General features: G+C 52.4%; 1 protein-coding gene across 3 annotated transcripts in view; it reads right to left on the bottom strand.

Annotated features, from left to right (window-relative positions):
• The window catches only part of Usp2 (ubiquitin specific peptidase 2), a 28698-nt gene that overhangs the window by 5715 nt on the left and 9259 nt on the right, over window positions 1-13724 (bottom strand). For 2 of the 3 annotated variants that reach the window (XM_055622215.1, XM_055622216.1), the window contains exons 3-4: window positions 1128-1178; window positions 144-267 (exon numbers count right to left, since the gene is read on the bottom strand). In XM_055622215.1, the coding sequence (XP_055478190.1) occupies window positions 144-267; window positions 1128-1178 (175 nt within the window). Of the gene's footprint in view, window positions 1-143; window positions 268-1127; window positions 1179-4880; window positions 5243-13724 lie in introns of those variants that run through there. The other variant, XM_055622217.1, reaches the window with a different exon arrangement.

Here is a 13724-nt window from a genome sequence, read left to right as displayed (position 1 = left end):
GAAAGTCCAGTCCCAACCAAGAACAGGCAAAGAAAGAAAACCAAAGGGTTGGGGGTGTGTCCACAACACAGTGGTCAGTCCAGCCTGGTGGAGCAGAAGAGCTGGGAAGGGGAGCAGGACCACGCCCACACGGAGCTGCTCACCTTCCATGAGGGCTGTGTGCGCGCTGCTGGTGTGGCCGAGGTCCCGCATGTACAGCCTCTGGAGGCAGTAATCTCTCAACTCTCGGGTGTTGCTCAGGCACTGAAGAATTGAGTTCATGAAGCACTAAAAGATCATCTGGCAATTAGTGGGCGTGCACAGTTCTAGGGTTTTTATAAGCCATGTATTCTCAGCTAATGGCACTATTAGCATGTGGTAGCAGCTTAAAGACATGAGGCAGAGTGGGAGGCCTTCAGGTATGGGGGCTTGCCCTGAAGAGGCCTGCAATTCCCCAATCTCTTCTTTTCTCTCTCTTGCACCCTGCCCACAAGTTGAATGGCTTTGCTACACATGTCTGCCTTGTCACAAGCCCAAACCAACAGAGCCAATAAGCAAGCCATGAACTAAAACCTCCCAAACTGAGCCCAATAAACTTACCGTCTTTTTAAGTTGCTTTCTCTCATGCATTTATCATAGGGAAAGCTGACTAACACTGTGGCGGAGTAAAGACCCTAACCCTGCACCTCTCTATCACTTACAACTAAAGGTTCTGTTTCATCTACCCAAAACTGAACTCTGTCAGCTCCAGGTTCCTGTTTTCTGAGTGAAGGCAGGGAGGTATGAGGCAAGTCCCCACTATGGGAAAAGGCCATATAATTGGTTATTTCCTATTGAGGTGTACAAAAGGGTGGGGCACATTGGTCAGGAGTGGGTGGAAATGATGGGAACCAGGAGGAAGGTCCAGGAGAGCAGCAAGCTGGCAGTGACAAGGGCAACTTCCTTTTAGCACTGCTTCCTGCTGGGGGCGGGTGAGACAGAGCCCAGCAATTCACTGAAACACCAGCCAGGAAGGGCCCGTGCCCTTCCCAATTGCCTATATGGGATAGGAAGTTAGCTAAAGCCTGGAGGAGACTCTATGGGATTATCCCAGTCAGGAGAGTGTGGGAGAGCCTCAGAAGGAAAAGAGTGAGTTGGGAGGAACTTACTGTATTCCCAAGGTTTCGAAGACCGGCCAGACCCTGGGCACTCTTTGAATTCTGTAAGCAGAGAACATATGACGTATGAGGATGAGGCACAGAGCCTGGGACTGTGCTAGCTCTCATTCAACACGCTTCCTCTCACTGCTGGAGTGTTCTATTTTCAGCTATGCTCTATGAGTCTTGAAGAAAAGAGGATGGAGAAATGCCTATTTTCAACACACAAACTATTCTTCAGGGCTTTTTAAATGTATTTCCCCATCTTTTGTTATTTTGAGACAGGGGCTCAATAGATAGCCTAGTGAACTTGTGGCAATCCTCCTGTCTCAGCCTCCTGAGTGCTGGGATTGCAGGTATGAGTTTGGGATTACACTTGACTTCTCTATATTCTTTCTCTGCTACAGTGGCAACCAAGGATTAGAACTCAGGGCTGGGGATTCATAAATCTGGAAATACAGTCAATTCCTTGTTGAAAGAAAACGAAAGTCCAGGTCAGGCATGGTGACGAACGCCTGCAATCCCAGCACTTGGGAAGTGGAGGCAGGAGAATTAAGAATTCAAGGCCCGTGGATTCCAGTACATACATAGTTGAACCCAAAGGCTAGCCTGAGCTATATGAAACGACAAAAAAAGGTTTCATATCTCAAGTCCAGGTACTATTTCAAAGGGCCTGTATTTGTACTAGATGTTCAATATATAAAGAAGCTGTCATAACTGGCGCTGTGAGGGGTTGAGAAGGTTCAATGACGAACCACTCTGCGCTTCAATTTTCAGCTGGGAAAAACTAAAGCTGCCTGCCATTCTGAATTGCCAGAGACAGGTGGAATTCTTTCCAGCTGAACTCAGCTTCTAAGGGCTGAGCCAAGGTGGGAGGATCCTCTCTGCCGGCCTCAGGTTTCAACACCGGGACTGGCCACTGGCACCAAGCTGAGGAAGCACCTGGCTAAAGGTGCCACTCTTGTCTCTACTGTGGAGGCTGGTGAGGGGGTTGGAGAGAGAACAGGTGTGAGATTGCAGGCTCTGAGTATTATTTGTCAAGGTCTCTTAGCTAATCCTGGGCACACCTCTTGGTTATCAGGAAACCTTCAGGCTCAAAGGGTTAAAGCAACAGTGGATGAGTTTGTGGATTCGTCTGCATCCCCCTCTCTTAGGAAGGGGCCTGGGAGCAGGCAACTCTGGAGCAACACTGGCTGGAGCATGCGTGGGGCCAGCTCAACCCTGATCAGAACAGGAGCCTGAAATAACTCAGCTAAAATTACGCATGCCATGTGCTGACAGCCTATGAGGCCGTCAGCGGCTCAAAGCCCAGGAGACTGTCAGCTTGAAGGGGGGTGGGGAGGAGGCAGGTCGAGGGAGGGCTTTTCTCAAGAAGTGTCAGGCCCATCCCACCGGTAAGAGGACCTCCCCCGGTCAGTTTTCAGCTCCAAGTCCAGCAGGTAGAGGAGAAAGCATACCGAGAAGAGGAATGTGGCTTAAGCCTTCAGCTGGAAGAAAAGCTTGCTGGCAGTAAGTCGGGTCCCCCATGACCCTGGCCTGCAGTGCGAACCATATGTGGCCCCAAAGAAAATGTGAATCCCACTACTGGGTGTCATAGTTCAGCGGTAGAGGGCCTGACCAGTATTTGTTAAAGATGTTGGGTTCAGCCCCTGGTCGTGGCAAAATGTGCATTCTGCCTTCCTGACAACCGTGGTGGGCCCTGTAAGCGGGCTCCCCTAGAGACAGTCCCTGGGGACAAAGATGTTATTGGGGCTTTGGATGGAGTGGTAAAAGACTCCCTCTTCCCCAGAGCCCAGCAAGAAAGCAGGGCAGCAATCTTCATGCTGCCCACTTGGAGGCACCCACTGAGGTGTGCCCACACACGATGCCCACTCACACCTGGTTTCGGTAGCTCTTCACTAGTCCTTACCCCCTGTGCCTGGGACGACATCGGTCTAAACAGGCTGGAGAGACAGAAAGCATCCTACCACCGGTGACCATGTCCACATCCACCAAGGCGGGCTCTCAGCTGAAGCACTTATCTCCCAGTACTAGTGAGGGCGGGGAAAGGGAGGCTGGAGTCACCAGTCCACAGAGGGACTCCTGTTTCTAGTCTGACTGGGCAGCTGGAAGGTGGGACGCGCATTCTGGCCCCAATGCTCCTATTGGCTTGAGGGTAGGGAGAAGGGAGAGGCTCCCCTAAATCACCATTAGAGCCCTCTCATTTGTGTGTGTGTAGGGAGACATGTTTTCACTTAAAATTTCCTAAACTCCAAAAACACTTGGCAATTTCTTTTTTCCTTTCTTAGACACGGGGTCTCACTATATAGCCTGAAATTCTGGTTAGCCTGAAATTCACTATGTGGGCCGGATGCCTCTACCTCCCAAGGGATGAGATTATAGGCATTCACCACCATGCCTGACCCCACTGGCCAGGTTTTTAGTGCTCTGTGCAGAAGGCGGGGGTTGCGGGGCTTGGGGGTGGGAGTGGATGGGAGAGCAGGGCTGCTCTAGGCCAGGCCAGATATTCTTCAGCCATGAATAGGAAATCAGGAGCTCCAGGGAAAGTCAGCACTTTCCATTCCAGAGAGGAACAAAATGTCCCAGGAGTGACCTTTCTCACAGGGCAAACAATCCTACCTCGAGGCTGGCAGGGAAAGAGAGGCTAGGACCAAAAAGGTGGGACAGAAACCAGGTACAGCCAGCCTCTCACAATGACAGCACAAGGAACCCATCCTGGCTGTTTGCCTGGGACCCGTGCGCAGAGTTGAGAAAGTTTGGACCCGGCGCCTCCTTACACTCAGCCATCAGCAAACCTAGCTTTGACTCAGTGGCAAGTACTGTTCTAGAGAGAGATGCCACCTCCATAGTAAACAGCACTCCTCTGCTAGGGCAGGAGCGGGGGTTCAAACAGCCTGTCACTGGGTAATGAGGGTTGGCATCTGGGGATGGGCCTGTAAGTAAGGTGGGCTGAGATTGTGACTTCACACTGGAGACCCCAGCTGAGGGACATTCTTGCTTTATCTGCATGGTGAGGGTCAGCCATGTGTCCTGGCTGCAAGCAGGGAGCCCGGTGTAGCCCTGGCACGGGGCAGGGCACGCACTGCCAACACGAGAGCTGGTGCCTGTTACATAAGACCTGTCAAGCTCAGGCCCCTTCTCTTTCCCAAATGGACAGTGCCCAGCCTTAGTCCCAGAACTACTCTGGGAGCTGCTTTAATCAAGGAATCCGCTACCCACTGCAGACAATTGAAAAAGGCCAGGAAGAGAAGGGATCATTCTCTCACCTGTCTGCAACCTCTGCCCTTCACAGGGTCAAAGCACCTTGGCAACTGACCCCCTAGAAGAAAGCCCATTTGGGAACAGAGAAGGGGAGGCACCCCCTTTGATCCACCTTCCTTGTTGGAGTTTGGTCTTGGAGGAGTCTACCCCAAGTCAAGCATGCTGCCTGCTCCCTCTAGTCACACACCAGCCCTAGTCAAGGTTACTCTCGACTGCACCTGGTATAGGTGACTGGAATTAAGCGGCCAGGGGCCACCAGGTGCCCGGGTCATCCAGGGAGGAGGGTCAGTGGGCCTCAGGGGCTTGGATATCAACAGGGGAGGGGCTCTAGGGGAAGCTTAGGGAAGGGGGCATCCCTTGCCAGGAGACCCTTGGAAAAGAGGGACGAGAGCTGGGAAGGAACATCCCGGGGCTCAGAGATTCGTGGTGGGCTGGGGTTGATCCCCGGAGCAAGCAGGACCCCAGACCTTCAGCGTGGGAGGTACCAGAAAAGGGCCCGCGTACCTTGGCTTTGTTGAGCAGAAGCCCCACGAAGGTAGAGAGCAGCAGGGACGGGGACAGAGGGGAGCGAGGCCGCAGCTCCTTGGCGAGGGCGGGAAAGGGGGCGGCGGGGGGCTCTTCGGGCAGGGTCACGGTGTAGGAGGTACGCATGCTGCGGAGCGGGCGGTGGGCTATGCCCCAAACCCGGAGCGGCTGGCCAAGGGGTTACGGGGCGTCCCCGCGCCGTGCCACAACCCGGACACCGAAGCCGGCGGAGATCCCACAAGATCCCGTCGGCGACGCGGGGCAATAACCGCTACTGCGCGGCCCAGCGCGCTCTCCTCCGCCTCAACCTCCCCACCGCGCGCAGCCAACCGACCGGGCCCGGCGCTCGCGCTCCGGCAGACTGGCTGACCCGCGGAGCTTCCAGCCCTGCGACGTCAGCGCCGGGGCGGGGCCGGGCCCGGGACCACGCCCCACCCCGCCTCCGCCCCGCCCCGTCCCAGTAGCCGGCACGCGGACGCCGGCGAGGTCGCAGGGCCCGCCCAGAGCCTCGACACCCCTCTCCGGCCCCCTCCGCCCCTCCCGCCACAGAGAGGCGGGAACCCTACAGTGGCAAAGCGAGGGCGCGCTGTCCCTGGCTGGCCTAGGTGTTGGGACTCCACAAACAAATCTTTGGGGTCTTTGGGAGACGGCCCCTTAGGATCAAGTGTCCGTCCACCTGGAGCGCCTCCGTCCGGAAAGAAGACAATTGGGAGCTTGAGGGTTGCGGACCCTTTTGAAATCCCAGGGACAGCTCACTGTTTTTCAGGGCAGAATGCACTGGCGCACACACTTTTCGTCAGCCATGCAGGGAACCTAGGTCTTCGCGACGTCCAGCATTCTCGCGATCTGCAGGGGTTTGAGGAACCCTGCCTAGGAAAGCTTTCCCACCGCCTCAGGGGCTGAAGCTCCACTCCTCTAGCCCTAGCTTATCCCATTATCGAGAGAGGCGGCGCCCATTTTTATCAGGTACAATAGGTCACTGGCCCTTCTAGCTCCAGGAAAAGAACATTTTCTGGACCCTCCTAACAAATTACCCAATTCCATCTCTCCAGAATCTCAAATTTAACTTTTTGTAAGAGGATGGGAGGAATGGCGCTCGTCTTGTGTGTTGGGGATGGTCTTGTGGGGGGGTGGTTTTGTCGGAGGGGGGGTGGTCTTGTGGAGGGGTGGTCTCTGGCTCCCATGTGGACAATGCTTAAAGGCAAAGGGTCTAGGGAGAGGGGTTTGTTTCTGATGCTCTGTCCCCTCACCTAAACAGGGAAGCGCAGGAATCTGCCGGGAGAAAGTATCTCGTTGGGAGCTTGCAGGCTATTTTTAGCCAGTATTTTTAGCGTTTAAAAATACTCAGAGAGGCAGCAGTGTGCGCTGTTACTCATCTGTGGGCTGCTTCTGTTCCTCCTGGCATGCTCATCCCCACATGCGCACGCGTACCGCGCACACGACCACAGCAGCGTGGGGATTGCGTTCGAGATGCATGTGTGGGCTGTACCTTAGGCTACCCACAAAATAGGAATTTGGTGCAAATAGGTGGGGAGCACGGACATTCTCTCGCGGTCATGTCCTCAACAGTGATGGCGGGAGGAGGAGGGAACAGGAGCCACTGGGCATTGAGGGCAGTCACGGCTGGAGGCATGATCTTCAGACTTTGACCCAACCTGGACCCTGGACGCACACTACAACAGCCTTTTTTTGTTTTTTTTTTTTTTTTTTTTCTTCAAGCTTCCGTCTTTGCAGCTACACCCTTTTCCAGGGGGCAGGTCCCACACTGTGCGCATCAAGGCTCACATTTGCTCACAGCTGTGAGATAACTAGAGCATCTTGCACGTGGTCCAGGAGGCTGTAAAGCTGTCTGTCCGTAGCCTCTTTCCATTATCACCACCCTCGTGTTTCTCTGATCCCTGCCACCAATTACCTTGCTCCTGTTCTGCTCTTAACAGGACCAGAGATGGACAGACGGACCAGTGGGCAAACGCACTTCCTTCCAAGATTGACTACCTGAGTTTGATCGCCAGGACTACTGACATGGTAAAACAGGAAACCCTGTTCACACAAGTTGTCCTCTGACCCCTACACAAAGTAAATAAATACAATAATTTTATTTTAAGACAGGGTCTAATTATGTAGCCCTGAGTGGCCAGGGGCTTGCTATGTAGCCTCATCCCCCTGTCTCTGCCCCCTGAGTGCAGGGATTTAAAGGCAAGCATCACCACGCTTGGGTTATTTCTTTTTCTCTTTTCTTTCTTTTTTTAAGAAACAGAAGAAGGCAGGTGGTGGTGATGGCATGCCGGCACACACCTTTAATCCTAGCACCCGGGAGGCAAAGGCAGGTGGATCTCTGAAATTGAAGACACCCTGGTCTAAAGAGAATTTCAGGACATCCAGAGCTACTCAGAGAAATTCTGTCTTGATAAACCAAAAACCCAACCAACCAACCAACAACAGCACAACAACAACAACAAAAGTAAAGAAAAAGAAAAGGCCAGAACTAGCTGAGCATGGTGCTCCCATAATCCTAGCACTCAGAAGGCTGAGGCAGGAGCATTCCCAGCTTGAGACCAGCTTGGGCTGCACATAGCAAGACCTTGTCTTAACATTTCTCCAGCAGTGTAGCCACCGATGGTGCTCATTCCTGTAAATAACCTCTTATTTATGTTCCTGTAAGCAGCTCCAAGGAAACTCATCGGGTCACCATAACTGGGGCAGAGTAGAAAGAAGAAGAGCGTCAGCAGAAGTGGGGTGATGAGAGGGTGATGGGGGAGTGAGCGGGATTATCAAAACACATTAGATGCATGTATGAGAACATCGTAATGAATCCATTATTATAATTATATATGTAGACAGAAAACATAAAAAAAAACCCAATTGGGCTGGAGAGATGGCTCAGAGATTAAGACCACTGGCTGCTCTTCCAGAGATCCTGAGTTCAATTCCCAGCAACCACATGGCGGTTCCCAACCATCTATAATGAGATCTGGTGTCCTCTTCTGGCATGCAGGTGTACATGCAGATAGAACATTGTATACATAATAAATAAATCTTTAAAACAAAACAGAACAAAACACTTGAGGGCTGGTAGGATGGCTCATCTGGTATAGGTGATGACTACCAAGCCTATCAGCCCGAGTCTGAACTCTAGGTTCCATGCAGTGGAAGGAAAGAAACGGATTTGGCAAGTTATGCTCTGCCTTCCACCCTCGTACTGAGGCAAGGGTATGCCCACACACAATAAACGAATGGAATAAAAACACTCCCGCTGGGATGCAGTGCGGTTGCTAGAGTGTTTGCCTAGCATGCACAAAGCCCTAGATCCAATCCTCAGCACTGCAAAAACTTACATATATGTAATCCCACAAGATGAGAAGTTCAAGGGCATCCTTACCTATATGGCTATCTACTAGGCTATGTTAATTTCCATAATCACAGCAGGAAGTGTTAACTTCTCAATTATAGGTGAAGGACCTACGGCCCAGAGGGGTCAGTGTTCTGCTGGGACTGCAAAGCTAATCAATATGTAGGGCCTGAACCTAGACTTGTCTTACAACCAAACTCACACTTTTAACAAATACTAAGAAATTCTAGGATGTTCCTTCTTTTCTCTGCCTACTTGGAAATTCTACTCAAAACCTGGTGTGGTGGTTAGCACTTGCAAGGCAGCAGCAGGAAGATTATAAATTTGAAGCCAGGATGTGTTACAGAATAAGACCTTGTCTTACAAAACATGCAGGCCAGTTCCCCGAGCAGATGGAAGCCTCTGGGCTTGATCCCTTGGACCCTAAAAATGCTTGGGTTTGGGGGAGACACAACTCCAGTGGTAGTATTACACCTTGAACTTGAACCCCGGAACTACCACAAGCAAAACAGCAACCTTGAGCCTTCTATGAAGCCTTCCCTAATTAATTCCACTCAGTCCTAAATACCCATTACTTCATTCCCTCAGTTTGCATGCTGTTAGTTTATCTGAATATATGTTTAACCTTGTTTTATAACTGTAAAATTTGCAAATGGTCTCGGATGCTGTGTGGCTTGTCTTGGTTGCTCCAGCACTCTGGAACCTCCTCTAGGGCAGGGTTTGAGGTTCCTTAATGAGGTCTTTCTTAATAAAGAGGGCCAGACCAAGCTCTGCTGGGAATCCTGCAAGCTGCAGCTATCCTCCAGGGGAAGGGGTGTGTCCGGTTTTACATGCCAAGCAAGTGTGCTGTGGGGAGGGTGCTGTCCAAGAGTGCTCACCCAGTGTAGCCTGGCTTCTGTGCCAGTGACTTAGACTTAATTGCATGTGCACTCCCACCTTGGCATTGTGCCAGCATGCTCTCCCTCTCTTCTGGGATGCAGGAGGTTGCCGGGGAGGTGTGGGTGTTTCTGGTAGCAGGGAGGGACAGATGGGGAGAGCTGTTGCATGGGAGTATTTTGAGAAATCTAGGGTGAGGGAAACAGATTCACACAGCGTCCAGTTTTGTCCGGCAGGTCTGACTGCTGCCAAATGCAGCCAACAGAGATCTATGGCTTCTTTTCTCAGCTAGCCAAATTCCTGTGAGACCCTTTCTCTTCAGGGCCATTTCCTGAAGTGAGCTGGATAAAAAGGAGCTAGTAATAGCCCTGTGGGGTCTGAATCTTGCTGAGGCTCCGTGGCTCCTGAGTCTGAAATCTCCAGAGCCATGTGGGCTAGGCTGAGTCCTGCAGCCCAAGGCCACCCTTTTTCTGAGGCTGCCTGTGCCCTAGGAGAGGGCATTTTCTTTACCTCCCTCGGGGTTAGCTCTGCAAGGGCAGGGGCTGAAACCGTCCTGCTGCTCTGAGATCCCAGTGGGCAGCTTTGTGCTCAGGCTCAGGAAGATGTTTCGAGGCCAGTGGCCTGCATACTAGTCAGTGTGTTGTTGTCACAGAAACAGATTGCTGGCATGACTGACGGAAAAGGCAGAGACTCTGAGTTTTGGGGAGGGTGTTGTGGGCTTCTAGCCCACAGTGTACTTTGGGGAGGAGGGTTAGTTTACAGTTTACTCTTCCCATCAGCTGTAGGAAACCCCACTTCCTTGTAGGAATTAAACCCCCACAGGTCAAATGTTCTTTGCTCCTTCAGGTCCCAGGAAATCTGGCCTGAACCAGCTAGAAGCCCATACACACTTCCTTCTCTTGCTTATAGCTCTGTCTCGGGTGGTAGTTTTATGTATCCATTGAGGTAAGGGGGGACAAGGGACCACGTGTGCAGCTCTGAGCTCTGAATATGTTTGTTTCTGATATGGTCAGTGGAGCGGGTCCCCCAGGGGCAGGGAACATTTTGCTAGGCTCGGATTAACTTGTGTTGCTTTGCCCCACCCCAGCACTGTATTAACTTACGGTGACGTCCTGGAGTATGTATGTGGGGATGTGTGTGTAGGGGTAGTTGATGGGGAGACAGGATGGATGAAGGGTTCCGAACATCAAATGAGAAATGCTTCATGGGATGAGCACTACACTGATTCTAACAGTCACACCCAGACCCGCTGCCCTTCCTCCTCAGTAGCTAGGACTTGTCCTGGCCATGAGGACTCTCACTTAAAGTCTCCTCTGAGTAACCTTAGCACAGACTGAAGCCCACGGGAAGTTTGGCTGGGGTGGGGTGGGCAAGGTTCTCAGGTGGCCTAGCTGGACAAACGAGACAGCAGAGGTACAGACCAGTGCAGCTGAGTTAACAGGGTGGGAAGGCAGGGGTCAGGAAAGGAAGGTCCACTTTCTGTCAGGCAGTCACTGCCACCCTCCACTTGTTCTCACCTCGGGGCACCATTCAAGTCCAGAGTCCCACCCGAGAGGTGGATCACATGACCCTGCTTTATGTAATCTCCCTGTCACTGAACAGCTGGAACCCAAGGCTTCAGAAGATGAGTCAGCAACCCCAATGGCAAACAGGACCCAGAGCCTGGGATTCCATCACTTCTAGAAACAGTTTCCCTGAGCAGAGGGGAAGGATACATAAGATTGTGTATGCCAGAGAACAGCCTGGGCCAGACCTGGGCCTCAGTCCCTGCCTCTGTGTGGAGGAGGCAGGTATCTAGCCTGCTGACTGTGCTTGGAAGGGCCCTGGGCCAATCCCTGGCTTTCCTTAGGGAGAGGAGGTAAGGCCTGGGAGGGGTGAACACAAGGCCTGAGGCCAGCAGGCAGCTTGCCAGGGCTGGCCAGGGAGCAGCTGGGGGGTGGATCATAGGAGGATTAGGAGGGATTGTAGGGTTAAAGCACAAGCCTGGCAGTGCTCAGTGGGAACAGCTTGTCCTTCCATAGGCCCTGGGGAACAGAGGAGGTGGGGCGGAGGGGGAATCGACTAGGTTGGCACCCTCTGGCTTCTAGGCTTTCTGCAGGGCTGAGCCACCTGGGCTGGCTTGCACTCCTCGCTGGGATAGTGAAACACCTTGATGGCTCCTGGCTCATCCTCCTGCATTTTTGGTGAAAGCGGAGCCTCGGGGGAGACCCTCAGAGTCCCAGGGCTAAGCTGTACCCTCAGCCACCGGCATGTTGGTGGTGCCTACGTTCCTCCCCCCGCCAGTCCTTCACTTATGCTTAGTGGAGCTTGTGAAGGTCCAAGTTCAGGTCGGCCGTTACTGTTTTACTGGCTTGAGATGCCTCCGCATTCATTGTTTGCTTTGAGCCTGTGGCAGCCCTGTGAAGTGGGCAGGGCAGGTGCCATTGCTCACTTTTATAGAGGAGGAAATACATCTGAGCTGATAGCTATCCAAGGTTAAAAGGTCAGACCGTGCCTCTCAGAGGTCATGGACATCCTGCCTCAGCCTCAGATGACCTCTTTTCCTACGGCTAACGACACAAACACTCAGGCCTGCCTCCTACTGTAAATCACGCTAGAGTGGATTTCCCGAAGTGAACTGAAGGCAGGCTGAACACTTCTTGTCTCCTAAAGCACCTGGTCAGGTGCAAAGACCACTGACCTTTACTGAGACCCTACTATGTGTCAGGCTCTTTCACGGTAATTTATGAAGTAGAAACTATGAGCGCTTTCATTATACAGAAGAGCAAACAAGTTTAGAGGTTAAGGAAACTGCCTGAGAAAACCAGGTGTGAGGTGCAGAGAACTCAGTGCTAGGTGCAGAGGACAGCGCTAGAAAGCAGAAAACTGTGAAAAGAAGCCACACTTTGTTCTAGAAAGAAGCCGTCCCTGGAGAACAGAGATTACTGAAGTGCTTGTGATGGGGCAGATTTCAAGGCACCAAAACAGTCACTCTCACTTCCTTAGGATACAATCAGCCCCTAGGACTGAGCACAGGAGGGCTGAGGTTGTGTAGAGGTCTTAGGCTGGGGAGACCTCTCCCTGGTGGGTGGTATTGTACCTAGTGGGACTCAGGATGAAATGCTAGCTCAGACTTAGGGCATTCTTGACCACCTGACAGTGATATGCCTTGCTTCTAGGTGGGAGGGATGGTGGTGCCAGTGATTGAGTTTGCTCACGGCATGTGCTGCCCTTTAAGGTCCTTTCTGAAAACAATTCTCTCTGGCCCTGGAGTAAGGTAGGGCCAGGTGTCCCCAGGAGAAGCGGTGGGAAAGGGGAAGCAGAATCCAGGATGAGTCGTGTGTAGGCTGTGGGCAAGATGACAGATTGCCATTGGATCCAGGGCAGGGCAGTAGATGATGGGGGTCTGTAGTGTAGCCTTTGGCCAAGAAGGCTTCAGCCTCGGCGTGTTTAGACAATCCAAAGAACGTGTGATGGGCAGATTTTAAGGTACTGTCCCGAGAGTGTTTGCTCCCGAGGGCCTGGTGAACTCACTGTTAAGCCCACAGGTGATTCTGATGCCGGCTGCCTACAGACCCCACAAAAAAGCATGCATATACGAGAAGTGCCTTTCTTCTGAACAAAGGAGTCAGCAGAGGCTCAGACCACCGAGAGGAGCATTTTCATTGCCCCTCACCCCTAATTCAGAGGAGGAGAGAGAGACATGTTCTGAGTGGACCCTACCCCATCTCATGCCTGTAGCCAACCCTGACTGCTAGGGTCTGAATGTCCTGGGAGACATAGCTTTTGCATCTCATGCTACTTCCCAGGTGCCCCGGCGAGGTCAAAACACTAAGTAATACTATCAAAGTTGTTCCAAAGTCTTTCGTCAGGATACGCCTTAGTCTATTACCCAACTGTGGCTCCTGGTCCTGAACAAGCCCTCTAAAGCACTATTTCCTGCTACGGCATAGCGCTCCTTTACAAAGGGCATATGAGGAGGGGTACATAAGGAAGCAGAGAACACAGCAGCCAGTCCTCTTGCCAATATGCTTGCCCACCTATGTGTTCTTCGGCCCATTTATCCACTCACCCATCCATCCACTCACCCATCCATCCACCCACCCACCCCTCTCCTCCCCCGGCACCCCCTCCAATCCATCCATCCATCCATCCATCCATCCATCCATCCATCCATCCATCCATCCATCCATCCATCCATCCATGCAATCAGCAGGTCAGCTGAGCTCAGAGTTGCCAGAGGCACTGGGGCAGGGAGGTAGAGATTGGATCATTTTAAAGCTCTGAGAGCGCGCCACCTAATGGACGCACCAATAACTACAGGAAAGGCAGATTGTAGTCCCTGCCGCTGGGAGGTGTGTTCAGGGACTGGATGTAAGGAAGACCATGCCAATCCTTGGTCTATCTCCAGCAAAGCCTCTCCCCTCATTCCAGTCCAGGCAGGCTGGAGCACTGCGGTATTAGATCATCTATCCCTAGACAAAATACGCTATTTTCTGCAAAGATACAAATCCTACTATCCAGATGCCCTGGGTTCTGAGCCTGCCAGCATCAGGGGAAGGGTCCTCCTACGCCTGCTATCTCATGCCAGGACAGGAGGAGAAACATCCAGAGCAGGG

Source organism: Psammomys obesus, unplaced genomic scaffold (genome assembly GCF_907164565.1).
Source record: "Psammomys obesus unplaced genomic scaffold, mPsaObe1.curated_primary_1811, whole genome shotgun sequence".
In the NCBI taxonomy this organism is placed as follows: Eukaryota; Metazoa; Chordata; class Mammalia; order Rodentia; family Muridae; genus Psammomys; species Psammomys obesus.
The sequence above is the reverse complement of the archived record's forward strand: the minus strand, read 5'-3'. Positions and strand labels throughout refer to the sequence as shown.